A 23,445-nucleotide genomic window follows, 5' to 3' on the forward strand; every position below is an offset into this window, starting at 1 on the left:
TGTTTTTTTGTAATTTTTTCACTTCCCTAACTTTCCAGAACCCCCACTCTCCTCCTTTCCTTAGTCCCTCATGCTCCCTTTAAAACACTCAGTCACCTCTGTACGAGGTGAGCTCAGTTCACGTTGGACTCTTTTCCTTATATATTATTGCAATTTATATATATTTGTATGTCATATATTCCCAATGTACTATTGCAATTGTCCATTACTGATTACAATCTGACCGTACCACTTTAACTAGTGTCTAGCTTTGTTGATCTTTGATAACACTGCCTATCGAAGTGTATCACTTATGAGAAAAGACCCCGGGGTCAAGGGCAGTTTTACTGCACAAAGATGCACTGGGTTCTGGGTTTCCATCAAGGCCTACACATGTGAAGGCCTAAAGACGGGTCCTGTTTGCTGAGGCCCATAGTAAGCGGCTGGTGCCCTTACTGGGAAGGCCACCGGCTTGGATCAACCTTCCTTTTTTGGGCCTTCATCCTTCATCATCCGCCTGAAAACTCCAGTGGTTCACCAAGGAAGCAGCCACCCTCGGTAGTGTTCACGGATAAACTATCCTTCCTCTCTGTCATCAACTGGCTACCAGAGACCCCCTGAACCGTGTCACCTGCTTCCGCCCACCGACAACAAACCCAGCCCTCCCATCTCACCACCTCCAGCAGCCCAGGACCACACCCAAAGAAGATAAGACCCCAGCCCTAGGTCCTGGAGAATCTCTGCCTCCATCTGCCCCCCCCACAGCCCATAATGAGTCCTGAGTACTCCCATCCAACAGCCCTATCCCTCTCTGGGGTTTCCCTGGTAGGGTGCCAAGGGGACATGGGTTTAGGTCAGGCCCAGAAGTGGCAACCACAGAGCTTCAGGGTCCTGCCCATCTTGCTCAGGCTGGATTTATTATCCAGGCTACAAAGAGTTAAGTCCACTGCCTTCAAATGCCTCCTTCCCAGTGGGAAGAAAAAGGAAGTGATTAAAGGTGACCCTAAAAAGGTAAACAAACAAACAAACAAACAAATAAAACTATTCACGAAGGTGCCACTCAAGCTGAAAAGCTAACCCCTTCCCACAGGGGTGCCAGGCAGGATCCCAACCCACACATTAATCTGTTTGGGTCACAGACCCCTTCCTCGGTTTCTCAGACCCAGCCCAACCCCATACTTCTGTGGCCCCATGAGAATGTAGCTATTTTAAATAAACCCCGTCTTATTGATGAAAGGTGCCACCCCTTCCAGAACCACTCCAGGCAGTGTTCCCTGTTTCTGAGGGTCCCACTGGCCTCTCCTTTCCAGCTAGAGTTCAGTGAGAGCAATCTACCAGGGAACTGTGGCTCCATCAGAAAGTTCTCTCCAGCAATTGACCTGTGGGGCCCTCTACACCAGCCCTTTGTACTGTGGTTTCTTATGTCCCTCAGATCCCTGCACATTGGAAATCCCTGAGGCGGCAGCAAGATTCATTTGTATGCTACCCATTTCTGCTGTCTTAGAGCTGTGGTTCTCAGGCATGTGGGTACCCTAGTGTAACTCACTGATTGCGAAGTGGGCCTGCAGGTGCTTTGTAAATACTAGTAATAAAGTGCTTAAGTGTAGGCCTGACTTGACTCATGCATGGAGCATATTCAAGCTTACCCCTATATTCGTGTCATGCTCACTCTTGCATTCTGATAAGCTTTCTTGAGCTCTGTGAGGAATGAACTCTGTGAGGTTCTGTATAATCTTCCAGCCTCGTGCCTTATGCCGCCTGTCTCCTTTGTCACTTCACTGCATCTCTCTGGCCTTTGGGTCAGTTTCTCAGATGTGCCAAGCTCTTTCCAAAGTCAAGGCCTTTACACTTGCAGCCCCTTCTGCCAGGACACCTCTTCCCCCCAGACCTCTGCATCGATCTCTCTCCTGCTTCAGTGCTCAGCTTAAAAATTAACCTCTTCCTGGTACGGACTTGGAGGGGACTTAAGAGAGCTTTGGGGAGCTCTCAGAAAATACTCTGTTCTTGATCTACATGGTGGTTACAAGGTGTGCACATACGTAAAAATTCACTGAGCTGCCCATTTAAGATTCATGGACTTCACCGTATGTAAGTAAACCTAAAAAGATGGAATCTAAAAAAAGCAAATTCCACCTTTTCTTCCCTGCCTCCTGTTATTCGGATTACTCTTGACCATGGCATGTGCATTTCCATCTTGGCACAATAATTACGTCATTTCTTTGTTTACTTGTGACGTGTATCTCTCATTAGAATGTCAGCCCCACGAGGACAGAGCCTCTGTCTTATTCACTGTGGCAGCTTCCAGTGTGGAGCATAGTGCCTGTCACACAGTAAATACTGAAAAAGAAAATCAGTGCATGGATAGAAGGCAGGATGAATAAAGACAGCTTGGATTTAATGATGGGGAAACAGGGGTAGAGGAGGTAGGCCTGCGTGTGGAACCTCCCACCAGCCAGCCCCCAGCAGACAGTTCGGGGGTCGTGGTCTGTAAGCACAAGTCCGGGAGCTTGTTCCCTCCATGGAGACCCAGTGCTGGCCTGGCTACACCTCGTTGGGGTCGCCCTGGTCGGCATAGATGAGGAAACCTGTGAAGAGGCTGTCGGTCCAGTAAGGGTCGTAGAAGAGCCCGTTCTGCTCTGAGTAGAAGATCTGCAGCCAGACCTCGTCATCCTGCTTGAGAGCCAGGATTGTGGAGCCCGAGGCCACGTCGTGGTTGCCTGTGTTGGCGTCGAAGGTCCGGATGCGGTACTGGCCATTGTGAACCAGGCCGATGGCCAGGTGCTTGTTGGCCAGCGTGATGTCGTACGTGAAGTAGTAGATCCCTGGCACGCTGCAGACGAACTTGCCGCTGGATGCATTGTAGTGGCCGCCCTCGTTCATCAGGATCTTGTCAAACTTGATGGGCAGCCGCTCCCGTGGGTAGCTCTTGGTCACTGCCACCGAGAAGGCCGACCTGGCGTGGCTACTGCTGCAGCTGCAAGGGCCCGGGAGGCCCGGCTCCCCCTTCTTGCCCTTGGGCCCCTTCTTGCCTGGTGTGCCGTGCTTCCCCGGGGCACCACTCACCCCCTTGGGGCCTCGAGGGCCTGCCCGCCCAATGGCCCCGGCTTTGCCCTTTGGTCCTGGCTTTCCCCGGTTACCTGTCCGGCCAGGTGGACCTGGAAGACAGAGCAGCTGTTGTTATGGAGGGGCCCTTAGAAAACCAGGCAGAGGCAGTGGGCCTTGGCTCTTCATTCTTGGAGCACAAGCCTTCGGGTAATGGGAAGAACAGAGGCTTTGGAGTCACACAAAAATGAGTACAAGTCCTCATGGGATAACCTGGGATACTTCTTCCAGTCTTACTGAGAAAATGGGAATGGTGATACTTACCTTCCAGAATCATTGTGAATCAGGGTAAAACCAACCTGTACCAATTTACACCCTCCCCTTTTCCTACCTTCTAAGAAAGAGTCTAGTTTGTTTGCCAGACCAATCTTTCAATGGGTATTGGGTTGAGAAGAGAATTGGAAGAAGCCTCTTGATCTCAAAACGTTGATCTTAGTGAAATCCCTGCCTAGTGCCCCAAATTCCTGCCCACATGTGAAGGATGTTTAGTGCAGCGGTGCTCACAATAGCAAACACTCAGAACTAAATGCCCATCCCAGGGGAAATGATGAATAAATTATGGTCCATCTATGATGTGCAATTCTATGCAAGAGTTTTTAAAACTGAGGCAGATTTATGGGCACTGTAGGAAAACTTCTCTAAAATACACTGTTAAGAGGAACGACCAGGTGACAGAACCTATTTTTGTTAAAGGAAACCACAATGCTACCTATTTCTATCCCCATTTAAGTGCATAGAAGAATGCCTGGCCCATAGTAAACAGTGGCTAAATACACTCGGCATATCCTGCAGAACACTTCCTGTACAACAATGCCTCTCGGTTTTTGATACCCATATTTCATAAAATTCATGAGCATTTCTCTCAATACAACATTTTTGGCCAACGATTATATAGGAAAGATTTACATTCATGTCCCCTAAACTCAGTACAATATTTTAAACAAAACATAGTATAGGTGAAGATCTGAGTCACATCCAAACACAACTGTAAAATTGGGACAATTGATAGACTGTAAAATTGGCTGTAGATGTTTTGAAAAGCATGCTGAATGTCAATCAAGGATCCTGCTTCTGAAGGTTGCTGGTGCTAAAAAACATTTTTTTTTTTTTTTTTTTTTTTGTTGAGAGCCCACTGGCCCATGTGGGAATCGAACCGGCAGCCTTCTGAGTTAGGAGCACGGAGCTCTAACCGCCTGCGCCACCGGGCCGGCCACTAAAAAACATTTTAGCATCATTGTACACAAGGCAACTCTTTGTTAGCCATCATGTGAACGGGGTAATCAGAAAGTAATGTAAGCATTTTACATCCCAACAAGGTACTTTGCTCTTCCATATATGTAGGCATTTGACTGTGCTTTAGAGGTTTGGGTTAACATGTAATGCATTTAAATTTTTCCTATGTTAAGTAATTGGGGAATAGATTCCCAAATAGTATTTTCTCACTGAACATCTAATTTTCAGGAACAGAATACTTACACTAAGTGCCTGGCAATGCCTGGCATTATTATACCCATATGTAAATACATAGAAAAAGGCCAGGAAGAATACACATTTAACCAGTTATCAGTGGTTACCACTGGAGGAAGAGGGGAGGACAAGAAGGGGTAGGAGTTAAGGAAGACTGTTGCTTTATTTGTGTTGTTTGAGTATATTACAATGAAAACGTATTTGTGTATTACTCACAAAATGAAAAACAAATACAAGGAATGGGGAAAATAAAACTAAGAAAGGTCACAAAGCTGTTCCTTGAAAAAATGAAAATAAACAAAAGGTGGGAGAAGGGGTTGAGAGATGAGGAGGAGTAAAGACACAGACGTTTTGGATTTAAGTTTTTGAGGAAGACTAATAAGGAAGCTTATTGGGAAGCTTCTACCATGTGTTATGTGATGTGTTTCCTTCTTGATTACTTTTCTGAGAAACTTCAGGAAAAGCTGACTACTTTTCAAGACCTTCCTGGAGATGGATTTGTATGTGTCTGTCAGGGGTGGATGGTTGGAGGTTGTCCTGTATGTAGTATGACTGGGTTCAAGGTGACAAGGCTTTATTTATGTGGGTCACACATGTCAGGACTCTCTATCTCTCAACTCTGCCTTCCTTGGTATTGGCTGAACGCTCAGCAGAGACTCAATACATGACACGAGAGGTGGCCCAAAGCAGCCCAAGTCTACATCCTCATAACTCTTGATCAAGGGGTAAAAGACAATAGCAGAGATACCCTGCCTCCCCCCGCCCCCCGAGACCCCTAAGGTGAATGTCAGGGAAAATTCTGGCTGGCCCTGCGTGGAGCACATGCCCAGACCTGAGTTTACCACTGTGGTCAGGAAATGGGACCATGCTTTGTCAGTGTTAAAATGCCATACAAATAAAAGTTACGATGATTTCCCTACTGCTTAAAGTGTACACTTTGGGATATTGGTGACACTGGAAAGTATCTGGTTACTGGGGTGAGAATTCAGAGATATAAGGAGTGTCAAGGCTGAGAGAGCCTGCCGAGAGTATGCCATCTTCCGTATCTGCTGGCTGCCTCGCATCCCTTCTTCCGGGAGCAGCACTTCGCTGTTTTATGGGGTCCCAGTGAGGCTGTCAATCAGTGACCAACTGTCCTTATCACCCACCCACACACACACCCAGGGATGGGCACATGACCCAGTCCTGGCAAATGGAGGTACCTCACCTCCATGGTCAAAGGGACTGGTCCAGAATGCACATTTGATCAAGGAGGATAAGTTATCCTGAGATTTGCTCTATGGATTGTCCTGAGGAGGAAGGCTTGTGCCCACCAGTAGCTATTTCAGAACTTCCAGCGAGAACGTTGTGAGAACAAAACCAACACACAGAGAGAAGCAGGGCCTTGACAACAGTATTTGAGCTCCTGGACCCAGACACTCCTAAAGCTCAAGCCAATAAATTCCATTTGCATGCACCAATGAATCCCATTTGGGGCTATAAACTGGGTTTCTGTCACTTGCAACCAAAGGAGTTCTGAAGAATATTTCAGGAAACTTGCCCAACGTAAATCAATGTTGCAGCTGGGGAAGGAACATAAGCTTTGATACCCACCGTTCCTTTCAGAAGAACATGTTAATTTGGTTCATCATCAGATAGGATTAATATGAGTTTTCACAACTTCACAAGCCCCCTCTGGGGCAGATGCTGCCACCCCCAGGTAGAAACAGAAGGGGCAGGCACTGACTGGGCCTCTTACCTTCCTCTCCGATGTCTCCCCGGTCTCCGTCCTGGCCATCCTGGCCATCTTTGCCGGGAAAGCCCATTCTTCCCACCATTCCTGAGGGCCCTGGGACTCCCGGGGGGCCGGGCGGCCCCTGGGGGCCAGGCAGGCTGCAGACAAGCTGAGGGGAGCCCTTCTGGAGCCCTTCTCTGTGGGTGAAGGCACCAAGCAGAGGGTCCGCCGCACAAGGGAGTGCACAGGCCAAGAGCACCCAGGGGATCATGGCGTTCACCTGTGGGAGGCAAGAGAGCTGTGAGCAGTGAGTCCCATCACTGAGCAGACTGTGGTCAGTCAGAGAGGTGCCAGGGGAGGAGGTGGCAGCTGAGACAGACTCAGTTTTAGCTGTGGCTCCTGCTTTCTCCTACATCACGTACAAGTAGCTGGGCAGTGCCGTGGTGTCTTGGGTACATATTTGGATGAGCTGAGTTGTGGGCTCAGAGTATACTTTGGAGGGGCCTTGGGGGTGAGGCAGCTATCCTCACACCGCCATCCTCTGGAGTGGCAGGACTTACAGCCCAGTGACAGCGGACTGGGGGGCGCTGTGGACACAGAGAAACGATCCATGGCTTTCCTCAAATATGTGGTGCCAGTGGAAAGCTACAAGGGCAGAAATACTTCAAATTGCAGGTGATGATTGGCAACTAGGCTGCTTCTCCCAGGTGACGGGGTAGCACATCAGCAGGTGAGGAGAAGTGAAGCTTCTGTTCTGAGTGACGGTGCCCCAAACCCGAGCAACGACCCCCCGCCTTTTTTTTTTAAGTGAAAAGTATTAATTGAAATAATACACTCACATTATTTACAAAGTCAAATGATACTATAAGGCTTATAACAAAAAACTGTGATCTCCTACCCATCCTTAACCTCAACCCCCTGCCCCAAACTCTTTAGGCTATTTTTCTGGGTATTTACTTCCATTAAAAGACAATATGCTCCTACTCATTCTTTCGATTTATCGATTTTAGATATTACATTTTGAATCTTACTACGAAAGATGAGGATTCAGGTCTCTTCCACCACTCACTCGGCCCCTATTTCATCTCCTTCATGGAGTTCAAATAGAATTTTTGACTTAATCAAAATTCACTCTTCGAACTATTATAAAAGTATTGTTTACTGCTAAGCTAAGCACTGTCCTATATATATACTTCCTTTTTTGTACACACTTTTCTTACTGGAGGTATTAATAACTTTTATTCTTTCATTTGCTTAGTGTTAAATGTCACGATTAACTATAGTATCAAATATATCAAATAATCTATCAGTTCCATTTATTTTCCTGAAGGCATAAGTCTGGAACCCTCCGTTCTCCTCCTCCAATCCTTAAACATGCCAAACACTGCCCCCCCCCCCCAGGATCCACCTTTATAATCACTGTGGTGATTCTCTTTGCCTCTCTTCTCTGTTATATCTGTTTTACGAATCCCATGTCTTTCTCTTTTCTTAAAAAAAAAAAAAAATTATTATTTTTTTACTCCCTCCTTTTGGTGACATATGTCCTGTAATAGCTTCCTAGGAAAGAGGTAGGGAAGTAATAGTTTGGAGACTTTGCAAATCTCCGTGTGTCTTAATTGGACATTGTGTCCCTAAGGCTGGTGGCAGCAACAGCATGCTCGCAGCAACACTAGTGTTCCGTGCCCGGAGGCCTCCAGTCCCTGGCCCTCGCTGTGCAGACGCAGAAGCCAGGAATAAGTGGCCTGCCCAAAGTCTCTCAACATACTGACTCAGTCACTTTGCAATCAACAGCCTCTCCCCTGAGAATGAAGCCAGAAAGGGGACCGTTCAGGTATGGCTTCCTGCCACGGGGATGAGCTCCTCAGTGGTAACTTGCTGTGTGACTTTCGGCAAGCCCTTTCCCCCTCTCTGGGCCTCGGGTTCCCTACCTGCACGATAAGGGGTTGGTTCCCACACTTGTGCGTGCATCAGACTGTCCTGGAGGACTTGTTCAAACCCAGATTGCTGGGTCCCACCCCCCACCCCCAAGTATACGATAGATTTGGATTTGCATTATTATTAAGTATCCGAGTGATGCTGCTGGGGGTGGTCCAGGACCCTCTCTGACAGCTACTAGACTAGATGGCCGCCAAGGCCAACGTGCCCTCCCCTCTGAGGCTGAGCCTTTCACACTCGTCTTTCCTCTTTCCAGATATGAAGCTTTGCTGGTGTCACTCTTCCCACACAGCCTTAGGCTACAGGGGCACCTACCCCCATCTACGATGCTGGGGGCAGGGCAGAAACCCTGCTCCTGAGGTGGCCCTGACAGCTCACATTTCCTTCCTGGGTCCTCAGCCTCCCTTCCCAACACACTCTGCTTTGCCTCGGGCCTGGGAGCCTGTCCAGACCTGTGGGTCACTTCGGGAAACAGGCTCTCCTTCCGGCCTCTCCAGAGTTGTTAACCCTGGGAACCAATGAAGAGGAGGAAAAACCAGGCTTCTCGGGCCAGGGAGGTGGGGGTCGCAGCACTGCAGTGACCCGGGACGCGGGGTCTGTTCCACTTTCAGCCCCGATGCTCACCAACAGTGTGACTTTGGACAAGTCACTCTCCTTCTCTAAAACTCAGAGGGTTTCTGTAGCTAAGTGTCCTAGAGGTGCCCCTAGACAGAGAGAGATGATTCAGTACCAGTTATTGCTCGATATATTATCACATCATATAGTAACCAAGTTCTTTTCTTTCCAGTTTCTTCAATCCTGATTAAGTCCAGAACAAACAGTTCCAGTCTGGTGACAGCGTACCTGTAATGTCTCCATACCCATTTCTAGTATCCCTTTTTAATGAGGAGCACTCTTTGTCACTGCACATGCATTCTAAAGGAACCTTGGTCAAGCCCCCACAAACATGCACACAGACCTTGGAAACCCCCAGACAGGAACACAGCGGCAAGGCCCTGAGGCAGAGCCTCTGCGGAGACGTAAGGAAGGCCTGTGGAACCACGTGAGGAAAGAGACTTGCACGGAGGCACAGTTCCGGGGATCAGGTCCTTGGGAGATGGTGCAAGGAAAGACAGTGGGTGAGTGTTAGAAGGGGTTAAAATCAAAATTTCTGCCTGGGTACCAGGACACATGAGATGCTACATACCAAATTGAGGACCAAAATCAGGCCAAAGTGAAGGATTGACAAAGGAACTGTTTAGGAGTTCCTTGTGTGACTCCTGGCACTCTTGTCAGATCAAGGATTTAAAAAATGTAACCCCTGTCATGGGGAGGGGAAGGAAGAGTGAACATGCACCTGAGGCCTGTGTGAGAAAGAGAGAAGGCAAGAGACTGGCTGTCTGCCTGGGTGGACGGGGAAAGAGAGCTCACTGCTGCTGCCTGGGAAGGGGGCTGTGAGCCTTCCGGCCCTGCTTGGTAGATGGGGAGCGCCAGACATTCCACAGTGGGAGCTGGCCTGGGACAGAGGCATCCTGACAGAGAGTGAGCAATGATAACCCTGAGGGGTTGACACCTGAAAACCAGAAACTGATGACGAGGCTTGGACATGGCAGCGATAAAAAATGTGCATGGCTGGCCCCAGGGCCATTCAGTCATAGGGCCAATATGGGAACTCCCAAGGAGCCAGCAAAAGGCCCCCATGAAAGAGGCAGCTTCAATATTAGCCAGGCACAGAGAGGCAGCGCAGGTTAGTCTCTGTCCCAGTCGTGAAACATGGAAGAACCCTCCTGCTCTCTGTCCCCTTACCTGGCCTTTCTCTCCTTCCTTCCACTTGGAAAGAGGTGAGTTGAGAAAGGGAGCAGATGGCTCTGCCAGCTTTGTACCTGCTCCTTCACTGGGGGACAGAGGTAACTCTCACCTTTAAATGAAGATCAAGGAAGACAGATTACCTGGGAGTGGGTTACCAGTGGCTAAATTATAAAGCGGCAGAGGGAGGCAAAACTAAAGCTGCAGCCCCTGGTGTCACATATGCTCTCCATGGAAGTGTTACACACATGATGTACTTTTGGAAAATGGTGCCTTAGACACAGCCGAGGCCCTGGGAATGGAGGTCTCCTCCCTTGCCTACTTGATGAGAGTCTTGGAAAACTGATTGGTGTGACTTATGAGCTGTGACATCTCTGGGCCCCTAGAAAAGAAACCAAATTCTTAAAGCAGGTTTGAAATTGGAAAGTTGCAATCTGCAAACATTTTGGACGATGTAGAGAGGGAAGAAGGGAGCAGGAGCGAGTCTCCAAGGCAGGTGAAAGTCCTGTGAACGGCTAGATGAAGACAGGCAGGAAAGAGAGACAGCTTGATGAAAGGAGAGAGGGGATTATCCCTTTCCGTTTACCACGCCCTCCCCTGGGCTCCACTGTCAGCCACACAGGCCTGGCAAGAGGGAGGAGGCTCTGCTCTCAGTCCAAGTCTGCCTAGCACCAGCCCCTTTGGACAATAGGGACCGTGCTCAGTGACAGCTGGCCCAGGGCAGGCCCCAGTGGAAGGGTGGAGTAGCAGGGCTCTGGAACACACAGGGAGCAAGGGATTTCTCAGAGCTGGAGTGGAGAAGTTCCCGCAGCCCGAGCCAGGAACTGTTTTGGAAATAAAGGCAGGGAGCATAGATTCTGATTCCAAACCTAGAGGGAGGGAGAGGAGAGTTCCTTGCCCCCAAGGCACCTCCAAGGAAAGCAAGGCTCTAAATAGCCCTGCTCCCAACCTGTGCACCCACCCCTCCCGGGTTTGGTCCCCCAGCCTACTCTCTACACCAAGGTGGTGAGAAAACCCGGGGGTGGGGTGCCAAGGCACCAAGGAATCCAGATAGGTTAATGCCTCCAAGGTCTTTTAAATAAATTCAGAATCACAAACTGGGGAGGGCCGCAAGGAATGGTCTAATCCAACCCCTTCAGTTATAGACAGGGACCCTGTGGCAGAGGCAAACCGAGGCACTGAACCCCTGCACCATCCCGGTCACTGTGTGCTGCTCTTTCCCTGAATTCTTTTGTTGGAAGTTTACAATAAACCCTGGGAAGGTAGTCAACTTAATTGTTCCATTTTGCAGAGGAAGAAACAGAAGCTCTAGGAAGTCAAATGATTTACCGACAAGGCACATAGTCAAAGCGGTGAGGATAGCGTTCAAACCCATGTCTGAGGGGCTCTGCAGACCACACGTAACCCAGTGCACCTTGCTCCCATCCCCTGCTAGTTTTTCCTCTTTCGTAGAAGAGGAAACTGAAGTTCAGAGAGGCTACTTTCCTCATGTTTACACAACTAGTTCGCTGCAGAAGTTATATTTGAACTTGGTTGGGTTTGGCTGACCCTAATGCCCAAATGCTTTCCATTATGTCAGCGTTTCTTTGATTTTTCCTCCTAAATATCCCGAATTACATAAGAGGCCTGGAAGTACGTGGCAAAGCTGCACAGAGCATGAGAGATTTCTTTGATATCCTGTGTTGTCATTACACACACACAACTTTGAAAATGTACAAGTGATGCTTTTTCTCCCCCTCAGGATACTTGAGTAAACCGCTGCTTGAAGAAAACCTCCTGTTCTTTGAGAGGCCTGTACTTCGCTTAGCCAAGATGATGGGGGGCCCTGAGGGGTAGCCTCCTGGACCCTGACTCTCCTCTGCAGGTCCCTTTGGAGTGTTAACAGTGTGTTCCCAGGGGCTCAACCAAAATACCGGGTGCACAGAGCATACCCCTAGCCCCACCAGCTCATTCCTTGCTTGGATCCTGCAAGAGCCTCCTCCCTGATCTCTTGCTCCCCCGCCTTCCATGCCCAACATGCTCTCCACGTTGAAGCCAGAGGGATCCTTTAAAAACATAACTCAGCCATGTCACTTCCCGGAGGATCTCACTCCAGTGGCTGCTGGCTGCAAATAGCAAATTTCAGAGCCCCTGACATGGTCCACAAGGCACTAAATGACCTGGCCCCCTGGCACCACCCTAACCCCAGCTTCTCCTGCCCAGCGCCCCCTTCTCCTTCAGGCTAAGTTCCTTTCTTGGCCTCTGCCTGAAACCCAGGGGCCCCACCCTCTTGGCGTGCTGGCTGTTTCAGCTTAAATGTCACTTCTTCCAAGGACTTCCCTGACGTACCCTCTCAGACAGCTCTCCCTTTGGACCCCATCATCTTATTTCTGTCTTTCCAGCCCTTGCAAGCTCACCTGTATTCACCGTATTTGCCTGCTCACCTGCTTACTTGGGCCTGTTGCCTCTGCCAGTTGTCTCCCCCGAAAATGGAAGCCCCATGAGAGCAGGGACCACAACTGCCCTGCTCTGTCCCCAGGGCATCCAACTTCCTTGCACACAGTGGGTGCTCAAGAAACACTTGCTTCATTAGTGAGTGTTTGAGACCCAGCGTCTGTCCTCAAGAAAATCTACAGCAAAGGGAAGACAAGGCAGTGGCCTAAATCCAAAAAGGCCCGGATCCTCTTGGATTTAAAAAAGTTTTCTCCCTTCCTGTTTTTTTTTTCTTAACCCAAACCAGATCTAACCCCTCCTTGCTTTTGACCTCCCTACTCGGCGGGGGTTGGGAGGGCTTTTGCAGAGGATTTTACATATAGCAGGTGCTCCATAGATATCTGTCTAACTGATCAGACAAAAAAAGTTCTAGTTCTTTTTCACCTTTTAAAAACACCTTAGTTCCTAAATTGTCCTTTCTGATGTGAGTTGAAATGGGAAGTCTCCCTGCGGAAGGGGAAAAAAAATGTTAGTTGGTTAAACCCCCAAAATGGAATCATGAGGTGCCAAACTTGGATGAAGTTCTGTAGTCTGGTTTTAATTTGCCCAACCCCTGGGCCTCATCTCTCAGTTAAGCAGCTAATGATTCAAAAATACACATGTTCCAGGAAAACGCTGGGAGCTAAAGGGCCCAGCCTGAAGTCCACTGTCGAGGAAGGAGACTCCCTCTTCCTCCTCCCTCTGCCCCTGGCTCTGAGGACGTGGCCCCCACGTTCTTTCCCAAGGGCCTTCCACCCAGACTGTGACGTGAGAGGGGCCCGAAGCGGGACATCGGTCTCTCACTGACTCTACCTGAACATGGCCTGTCGGTAGAAACTCTGGAGACGCTTGCCTGCACCTTGAGCAAGGCTGCTGAGACTGAGTTCTGCACAATCTCTCCTTGTAGATTAGAAGATGTGAATTATGCTCAAATAAATCTGACCGGTTGGTTATCTGGCTGTGATACACTGATAGGTAGGGCCTGTTGTTTAACTCAGTGATGAAGAAACATGAGACACCCAGCCACTTACGTTCCTCAGCTATCCAATGGAAATAATAGTATACCTACTTCGTGGAGTTTGTGTAGGAATAATGACATAATGTATTCAAAGCGTCTAGCCCAGTGTGTGACACAGTAAACGCTCAGCAATGGGACAGAACTCTGCCTAAAACGCCCCCGAATGCTAATTGGCTCCTTCCTCATCCTTCTAGTCTCAGGTCTAATATCCTCTCCTCAGAGAGGCCTGGCCCAGGACAGGATATCAAATAACCCACCCACCCCTGTTGAAAGGCTCAGACCACCCTGGTCTTCCTTTCAAAGCACTTGGCCCAAGTTGTGGTTATATATTTATTTCTTTCTTGAGTCGTGAACCGTGTCCTTGTCCTGAAGTGGAAGGTCCGGGAAAGCAGAGGTCCTACCGGTGTGGCTCCCTGGTATGTCACCAGAGCCTAGCACAGCGCCTGCCCTGCATGCAGCACGTGCTCAGCTCATGCCAGTGGTTGTTCCAGCCTTAAATGAAATGGTTGTTCATGATAAAAGAGCAATGGGATCAAAAGGATTTCAGCAAGTGTGTGGATGACAAAGCCACACGTGGCTACTGAGGGAAACCTAGTGAGGTGACTGGACTTGGATTCAGAAGATGTGGACCCTGTCCTATTTTTGTAACTTACTGGTCATGTGACTGTAGAAAAGTCATTTCCTCTTATCTGGGTGTCGGTTTCCTCACTCCTCACTTATAAGATGGAGGTAACACTCACCCCACCTGCCTCACAGAGTTGTTCTGAGAATCAAACAAGATAATGGATGTTGAAAGCAAAGCGTGATACACAAGCTAGAGCCTTGTTTACAATCGTAATTGCCGCCAACTGCAGCGGAACTACTAACAGCACGCAGTCCTGCCCTCATACTCCGTGCCCCTGGAACGTTTCACCGGAGGCCTCGTTCTGGGTAGGGGAGGACACAAAAATCTGACCCAACTGGGCGATTCTCTGGGTGTTTGGAGTTAAAAGGGAAGGGCTGGTGGTTGGAATGGGGCAGGGCTTGCTTGTAGATGAACCTTGCTAAAAATTGGCTTTGACGGGAGTGCAAATTCTATAATGAAAAACACTCCACACCCTCCTTGAATTCCAGGAAGAAAATTGGGAACAGCCCTCTCCGGCTTCTCTGAAGAGCCGAGAGAGACCAACTGCAGGAGAGAGGGGCTGGCTGCAGCGACTCACTTGTGGCTCGCCCAACGGTCCCCTTTGCTGGGAACTCCAGATTGATGCCTATTTGGAAACACTCCAGAGTCTAAATACAGAGCATTAGAAGTCATTGGGCACATCTGCCAACAGGCTCCAGGAAATATCTGATCTACTGTTTTCTCTCTTCCACCCTCTATTTCTGGCTCAGTCTAGAAAAAGAGATCCAAGGCCAAACCATGACCTAATGAGGCCTCAGACGCCAGGACCTTGTGGGGTTTGTCTCAATGGCGCTGCTGAAAGCACCCAGAAGTCAGCCTGGTGGTCATGGTATTAACATCCCAGATCCTTAGAAGCCAGCAAACGTATCATCTGGGCCCTGGGCTGCTTCTCATTGGACCTCAGCTGAGAGGGCCACAGTCAGGCTTTGGGGTGGTTGAGGCCAAAGCCATCAAGCTTCGGACCTGCCCAGCACTGCAGCGAGAGAGAAGGATGCAGGGGGCATGAGGGGAGGGACGAGGCCCGAAGGTATTCAGAGCCAGGTATCCAGCTTCTCCTGACAGCCAGCCTCCAAGTGGCAGATCAGAGGGCTGGGGAGCACGTTTGAACAGCGCTATCCAACCGGCATATGATGTGAGGCCACATACGTTATTTTAAATGGCCTTATTGTCATGTGCACAAGGTTAGAAAGAAAAGCAGGTGAAATGAATTTTACTAAGGTATGTTGTTTAGCCTACTAGGTCTCAAACAGCATCATCACAACACGTAATCAATGTAAAAATGATTAATGAGAGACACTTTACATTCTTTAATTAGTACTAAGTCTTCGAAGCCTGGTGTGTATGTACCACTGGAAGCATGTGTTACTTCAGGCCGGCCACATTTCAAGGGCTCATTTCACGTGGCAGCTATTGTACGAGCTCTAAGCATAGCTGCTTGACTTGAAATTCCACCAACTATCTGTGGGGCCTTTTACAAATTACTTACTCTCTCTCCCTCAGCTTTGTCCTCTCCAAAATGGGGACGACAGGGACAGTATCCATCTGAGAAGGTGGTTACAACAATACATAACGTTCCTGGAAGAAGGTTTGGCATACCGTAAGAGGTATAAAAAGCACTACCTATTATTATGCATTATTTCATTATTTTCTTGTCCTTAGAATCAAGCAAGACAATGGATGTTGGAAGTAAAACATGATGCAAAAATTTAGACCCTGTTTAAAATTGTAATTGTCACCAACTGCAGTTGAGCTCATGAAAAACAGTTCTGAGCGCCCTCCGTGCGTCCCGTGCGTTTCAGGTAGAGGCCTCTGTCGTCTTTTAATCAATTCTCCCTTTTCACGTAAGCTAGTTTGAGTTGTGTCTCTGTCAGTTGCTACCAAAAGGGAGTCCTACCGAGGCCCCACACCTGTGAGCCACCTGGCGTGTTCATGCTCCATAATACAAAGACACGTGAGTCCGATGGGACAGTGCTTAGCTCGGCAAGTGACAGGAGGCCAAATGGGACATCATGTGTGCCGGTGCTTGGCACCATGGCTTCACGAGGATGCCCAACAAATGGTGCTGCTTATTCATGTTACCTTTGAGGCCAGACACTGGGGATCTGAAATGAAAATGTGTGGTTGCCACTCTTACAGGGTACAGCATCTGGTTATACTGAGGCTCCAGCCTGGCACACTGTGTGACTGGGAGAGAAAGCACACCTCGCTCCTCCTTTCTCTTTGTACCAGGCTGTCTCTCAAAGAGCAGCCAGGACCACGCTGAAGGCAGGGAAAGGAAATTTGGGGGTTAGATGATCCCTTGGAATGGTATAGAAGGGATCCAGGAACTGAGAGAGAGGAACAAAGTCTGAACTCTGTCGGGCTGGAGAGAAAAGGCTAGCGTTTCCTTGACTTCCCTGGGCTTGCTGGTCTTCATGGAGGCACTTCTGATCAGACCCTGACAGACATTTGGGGTAACTCTAAAGATCTGACACAAGATAGGCCTTTAAGAAGCACAGAGATGGTGTGGTGGTTAAGAAATGGATAAGAATCATTTTCTAGCTGTTTGACCTTGGTCAAATTATTGAACCTCTCTGAGCCTCAGTTTCCTTGTCTGTAAAATGAGAAAAAACAATACTGTATGGTGATATTTGAATCATTTGAATTTGAAATCGCATGATACAAAAATATTTATGGTTTCACTTTATGTGTGAAAATTTGTCAAGGACCTTGCAAGGCAGTATGAATAAATTGTAAACCGTATTTATGCTATAGCCACACGAGACAGCTCTATTCTAACAGGTGAACAGAAATACTGCCATCCTTCGGGAGGTGAGTTTTGAATGATACCAGCTTGAATGATTTGAGGTCTTTAGGAATGTCACCCTGAGTAACTTGGTTGCCTGTACCTCCCTTTTAAAGTAACTATGAGTATTAAATGAGATAATGCAGAACCGGCCCTCAGAAAGCGCTCAGTAACAGTAACGTTATCCTGATATAACAATAATATGTGAAAACAAGAAGCGATATGATGGGAGAAGTCAAAAGATATTATCATCCCCATGTGGCAGGAGAGAAAACAGAGCTCAGAAAAGTGAAGTCATTTTTCCCAGGTCAAAGCTGGGATGGAACCCAGGCCTGTTAACTCAGGGCCCAGGGCTCATGTCCACAAAGCCTTAACATGACAACTGTGCATGTATGTGTGTGTGCGCACGTGTGCGTGTGTGTATGTGGTAGAAATAAGCCATTTACGGAAATGCACAAATCCCAGGAAGGATTATTTCCTTGAAAAAAGATTCGGCATCGAACTCCTTTCAGAAGTGAGCCTGGACTAGAACTTGATGAATAGGACTCCTGTTCGTGCAGGAGTGCATCTCCTGGAGGCAAAGCCAGGCCAGAGGCCTTGGCCCTGGATGAGGGAGTGTGGGACACTGTGAATGTCTGCAGGGACTCTGTTACCTGATGAGGACATTTGGGAGTAAGTGGCAGCAGAGCAGGGCCTTTGGGAAAGAAGGTTCAGTTGTCTATGTCCACTCAGCGGACGACGATGAGAGAAGGTATAGCATGGTAGGGCAGAATGGAGGCATTTACAGAGAAGGAAGTAACTTCTTGGGGACTTTGCTGAAAATTTGATGGAGGCAGAGTAGCTTCAATGATGATCCCAGATTTGTGAAAGAAATCTCGAATCATCGGTACAAGGACAGACTACGACACCATTGTAAGAGCAAAGCAGGTCTATATATGTAGATGTGGAAAGATGGCCAAGATACACAATGTGAAAAAAGCAAGTTGCAGCGTGGAATGTAAAGTATGATTCTCCTTGAGTTAAAAAAAAGATAGATTCACACAAATATATATGAAGTTTCCGAAAGGACACAGCATCTTGTCGAAGAGGTTACCTTTCAGAATTAGGGAGGGGTGTGTGGGCGTTTACTTTTCACTTTCTACCTTCCTGAACTGTCTTGCCATGAGTATTGTTAGTTTTAGGTCATTTGAAACAAAAGGTAACACTAATGTTTAAGGATTAGAAGACAGACAAGGTTGGTGTCCCTGTGAAGGGATGGGGAGAAGTCAGACATTTGGGAAGAAACAGGCTCTGCGGTGCACTTGAGGTGTTAGAAGGGAGGGCAGTAGTGATTCTCTGACAGGGTGGAGGGTCTGACAAGTTGGCGGTGGGAAGTGGGCATAATGGATATGGTGACCGGGTAAGAGGATAAGTCAGAGGAGAACTGTGCAGACGGGAGGGCAGAAATGGGGATGGGAGGGGACAGCCTTCAAACAATGCTACCTGAGCATCCGTCTTCAGACATTGCGGTTGCACAGCTGCTGGTTCACATGGCAGGGACGCAGGGTCTCTGGGAGATGGCCAGTCTGAGGGGGTGACTCTTGAAGGGTCTTAGGCAAGAGAATTTCGTGGTAAAAGAACAGAAGAAGATCGCAGAGAATGGGCGGTGGCAGTGGGGATGGAGAACTATGAACAAAGAAAAAACAGAAGACAACGCTTGCAGACAAGCAGTTTGGAGAAGGAGGGAGAGTGAAGAGAGTTGCGAAGAACTGGGTGCAAATCTCAGTTTGCCGTTCAGTACCTTTGGAGCTCAGTTTGCCCATCTGTATAATGTGTTAATTAAACAAATATTGTGGAGAGTCAATGAGATAATGCACTGGATAAATGTTAACTGTGATTGTTAGCTCAGGTACTGGACTCAGACTTACCAGGGTTCAAGCCCCTTTACCACCGGTTAGTAGCTGTGCAACCCTGAGCAAGTCATTAACAACTCTGAGCCTGGTTCCTCGTCTGCAGACAGGTATAACCTGTAGTCATGGAAATGAAACAGCACACGCAGAGGGCTGGCAGGGCCTGGCACAAAACAGGCGCTCAATTAATGGCAGAGCTGTAGCGATCAACACGTAAACCGCTGAGCACAGAGCCTGGCGAGGGCTCAATAAATGTTAATTCATGTTGTAAGTCAGAAGGCGGGGGTCGAGAGCTAGGAATCCGCGGGCTACCTGGCCTGCGAAGGGAGAGCGCTCGCGGGCGTCCCCCTCCCACCCCCACGGCACCGCGTATCCTCCCCTCCCCGCCCGCACGTTCCGCGGGCCGGGGGCCGACACTCACCCTCGCTGCCGCGGGCCACGTCCAGGAGCGTCCGGAGCGACTGAGCGAGCGGTCGGCTGTGCTGCGCGTCTCCGCCTCCCGCTCGGCGCCGGCCCCAGGCGTCCTTTTTCCATCCCGTCACTAGCCGGAGCGCCTTCCTCCCGGTCACGTGGGCAGGCCTGCAGCGCGGCGCGCTCCCCTCGGAGTCGGTTTGGAAAAACTTCCAGCGCAGGTTACAGTTTGGGTGTCCGGATGCATCTCTCTGTGTGTAGAACCCGTCAGTGTGTTTGGAGGTTTCCATGCATGAGAGTGATTGTTATCCAGGAGTTTGCAAAGGTGTGGGCGCGTCTGCTTGTGTCTGAAGAGCCACCTGGGTTGCATGCATGTGAGCATTCATCCACTGTGGATTTGAGGGTACGTGCATAATGTCTGTGTGACACCTGTTTGTACAGGGGCTCATTCTGGGGATGCTTTTATGCATGCAAGTCTTGCTGTGGATTTTGTCCAGATGTGAGTGTGCAGACATGTAACAGTGTGGATAGGTGCCCTGTGTGGCAGCCTTCACCTTCCTCCTCCCCAGAAGTGGAGGCTCGCTAGCCTTTCTTTCTGGCCCAGCCCTGCTGGAGTTCCCAGATCCCAGAACAGGCAGAGTGATCCTGTTTAGGTAGCAAGCACACACTAGGGGAAAGAAAGGTCATCATATGCCTGGCTTTTGCTTTTCCCTCTTTGTTCCACTGCTCTCTTTGGCTAGGTACCAGTACTTCACTCAGCTGCCAGAGCATCTGGTTAAAGGAGGGTATAGGATCCAGGATTCACAGTCAGAATTTTAATGCGGGTACATATTTGAACTCTAATGCCAGTTCCAGCACCTTAGACAAGTCAGTTACCCCATAGATGGTGTTCCATTTTTTGAAAAGTTGGGAGAATAATAATATGACTGCACTGTCTTTACCCCCAAAGTTGAGACTCTCACTCATAAAGGTGTTTGGTAAGCCATTGAACCACGTAGAGACTTATGTTACATAAATAGAATTTGAGGATAAAAATTAGTTGGGCTCAACGAACATTCATTCAGCAAACATTTAATGAGCATCTATTATGTGTCAGCCCCCAAGGTAGGTGCTGGGGATATAGCGGGAAACTGAATAGGCTTGGTGTCTGCTCTCAAGGAACTTAAGAGTCTAGTGAGGACGATGCAAGTGGTTTCATGTGACATGAGTGTTACAGAGAGAGAAAAAAATTTGAGTATAGAACTGGGTGGTCAGGGGAAGGCCTAGGGAAGTGAGGTTCAGTCGAGCCCTGAGGGGGCACTAAGACTGGTCTGGGTGTAGGGGAGGTGCGAGCTCTAGACATGAATGAAGGATGAGGTGAAGTAGAGTGTAGTGTGTTGATTCATAGATGGCTGGAAAGGGGGCCTTTTTCCACCACCCGCTCTGGTAAGTGTCAAGAGTTGAAAAAGTGAGGAAAGCTGGCTTAGAATGCCTGGAGGCCCTTTAGAATCCAAACGGCTCATGAAAGCACCTTTCCCAGGGTAGACGAGGCATCTCTGTGTATTACCCTCGGGGCTCCACTGCAATAGAGGTTGAAATCACAGCGTGTTCTTGCTGAATGGTTAATGAGAAGACTAGGAAAAGGCATTGTTGCCACCCTTGGCACACCACAAGCATTTGATAAATGTTCATGGGCTGAATGGATGGATGTTTTTCCAACTTTTGGAGGAGCCCTGGAACCTAGGTCTCCTGAAGCCCAGCAGAGTCCTTGGGGCTTTGTCTGTGGGTTCTTGTGTTGGTGATGCGTCACATAGCAGGAAATTCAAAATACTCATGAAACGGCTGTGCCAGGAGCTGCCTCAAGCTAAAATGGGGCTCAGAACTTTCTTCCTCTAGCCTATTTCTGTCTTTGATTCAGTCCACAAACATTTATTACCAATTATGAGTGTGGCGATATAGAGATGACAGTCTGCTCTACAAGGAAAATGAATGCAAACACAAATTACTCTAAGGGGCAAAATGCAATAGTGCCATAAGAAAGGTACAAAGTGTTGTAAGAAACGAGGAGGCCTTTCCCCTTTGATTCAATTCAATGCATTTAATATCTGTTCACGCCTAGAGAATATGCCCAGCATCAAACAAGATAAGATGAATGACACTGTGACATTGATGGCCCCAGAGTTTACAAGCTGGCAGGGGCAGCCATGTGACAGATGTGGTAGATTTGACTTGCTCCACATCTGTCCAAACTTCTCTTTTCCACATATGAACAAACTAATGATGGTGCAGAGTTTGTGAGACAATTTATTTTGATTGGAAGGTCTGGGAAGACCTCTTAAGTAGGTAACATTTAAGCCGAGTCACAAAGGACAGAAAAGGGCCAGCCATGCAAAGGTGGCAAAGGAGGCATCGGGAGGGGTCAGGCAGAAGGAGCAGAGTGTGGGAAGCGTTAGCCTTGCTTCACATCTTTCTAATGCCTCCCTGTGTAATAGTTATAGAATAAAGCCTAAGCACCGTAGCCTTTCTGTAGCCTTTCACTAACTGAAAGGCCTCTATGATTTGACATCTTTCCAGCCTCTTCTCTGAGTTTTCCTGTATGTCAGGGTTTCTCAGCCCCGGAACTATAGACGTTTGGGGCTGGATAAATCTTAGTTGTGGGGACTGTCCTGTGTATCGTAGGGTGTTGAACAGAATCTCTGGCCTCTACTCTCTAGATGAGAATAGACAAGCCCTATCCACACCCCACCCGTGTGACAACCAGAAATATGTCTAGACATTGCCAAATGTCCTAAGAGGGGCCAAATCACCCTTGATTAAGAACCCCTGCCCTATGGGTAGCCTTGCTTTGGTCAGGGTATCCTCCTTGCTGGATCCTACATGAACTTTCAACTTTTATGTTTCTACACCTCCACTGATGCAGTTCTCTCTAACCAGTGCCCACTCTTGTGCTTCTCCACAAAGCCTTACCCATATGTCTACTAGAAATGCATGGCTTTTATCTGCCCAGTACCCCTCTGTCCATTGGGAAAGTCTGTATGGGTGATTCTCAGGTGTACTAGGTGGTAGGGAAAGAGTGGTCCATCCCAGCGCTCTGCCTGCCCTCTGGCTGCAGGGGCAGGGGCATGTGGACCAGGTACCCTTTCCTTTTATGCCCAGTGAAGAGTCCAAACTGGGCAAGAGACCCAAGCAAAGCCAATCAGAATCTTTCCATGTGATCTCCATGGAGGGCACTACTTTTCTTCTGAATTGTTAATGGTAAGGAAATGGCCCTGGGTTGCTACTAGCCTATTTCCTGCCACTTGGAGAAAGGCTGCTTATGGCAGGAGATAATGACACCAAATAGAGGCAGATTCAGGAAAACTGAAAGGTGCAGAGCAAGTGCTATGACTACATTATCAGGGTCCTTTGTTCAGATACTTGGGCTAAAACATTCGCATTCTCATATTCCTTCTCTTTCTGTAAGCTGGTTTGAGTTATTTCTCTCAGTTACCATGGAAAGATATCCTAATGCAGTGTCCTTCAATGCCTGGTTCAAATCGTTCCTCTTCCGCGAAGTCCTCTCAACACAGAACAGTATAAAGAAAATGCTTTCTTTGAATTCCCAACTGGTGGTGTGTTGGAGCCAGCAGCCAATTCTGTGACTCTCTTCCTAACTCTGATTTTAATGATGTCACATTAGCAGTTTGAAATCATCATAGTGGGACTAATTAGAGTATGGAAATCAGTAGATGCTAGAAATCAAGGCTGTCTTTCCCCCAAACCAGCCCCTAGCCTGTTTACCAGGACATCACTGTCTAAACCCCCTTTCAATTGTAACACCCATTTGGATATTAGTAATGTGCTGATTGGTGACATCCCCAGGTTTTTGAATATGGTGAAGTTGGGAGGAAAAGTGCCCTGACCCACACTGCATCTGAATCTTCAGCATTTCAAAGGAGGAAGGGTCCTAAGAAATAATTTGGTCCATCATTGTCATTTCACAAGAGGACAAAGCGGTCCAGAGGCCTTCAGTGACTGGGGAGGCAAAGAAAGTCCAATATCTTTTGTCTTACATCTGTTATCAAAATGTAGGCCTTCCTGTTTGCCTTTTTTCAACCTTTTTTTTTCTTCTCCAATTTTGTTACAAAAGAGGGTTTAAAAATGACTGTTGAATCATCCCAAACAGCTAATGGCCAAGACCCAAGATGTCGATGTTTACTTTCCATCAGGGGCTTTGGGGCTGAGACTTCTCCAGGATTACGTCATTCCAGATGGGGTCTCATGACC

General features: G+C 48.3%; 1 protein-coding gene across 5 annotated transcripts; it reads right to left on the minus strand.

Annotated features, from left to right (window-relative positions):
* Positions 1 to 2,353: 2,353 nt before the first annotated feature.
* C1QTNF2 (C1q and TNF related 2) lies at positions 2,354 to 19,820 on the minus strand. 5 transcript variants are annotated; one of them, XM_081034972.1, is made up of 5 exons: positions 19,211 to 19,328; positions 18,383 to 18,565; positions 9,156 to 9,285; positions 6,287 to 6,542; positions 2,354 to 3,134 (listed from the first exon to the last, which is right to left on the minus strand). In XM_081034972.1, exons 4-5 carry the CDS (start codon positions 6,531 to 6,533, stop codon positions 2,521 to 2,523), a joined length of 861 nt encoding a protein of 286 aa, XP_080891098.1. In that variant the 5' UTR covers positions 6,534 to 6,542; positions 9,156 to 9,285; positions 18,383 to 18,565; positions 19,211 to 19,328; the 3' UTR covers positions 2,354 to 2,520. The 5 variants fall into 5 exon arrangements, with proteins under 5 accessions (XP_080891098.1, XP_080891097.1, XP_080891099.1 ...); XM_081034971.1 differs by lacking the exon at positions 9,156 to 9,285 and having other exon boundaries at positions 19,211 to 19,820; XM_081034973.1 differs by lacking the exons at positions 18,383 to 18,565; positions 19,211 to 19,328 and adding an exon at positions 9,983 to 10,094.
* Positions 19,821 to 23,445: the final 3,625 nt, after the last annotated feature.

Source organism: Rhinolophus hipposideros (assembly GCF_964194185.1).
Source record: "Rhinolophus hipposideros genome assembly, chromosome: 23".
NCBI classification, from domain to species: Eukaryota; Metazoa; Chordata; class Mammalia; order Chiroptera; family Rhinolophidae; genus Rhinolophus; species Rhinolophus hipposideros.

Excerpts from the sequence above, each read along its gene's own strand:
- C1QTNF2 (XM_081034971.1), bottom strand. The coding sequence starts at position 6,533 with ATGATCCCCTGGGTGCTCTTGGCCTGTGCACTCCCTTGTGCGGCGGAC. Across the intron at positions 3,135-6,286 it reads GGGAGACATCGGAGAGGAAG|GTCCACCTGGCCGGACAGGT; the intron begins GTAAGAGGCCCA and ends TCTGTCTTCCAG.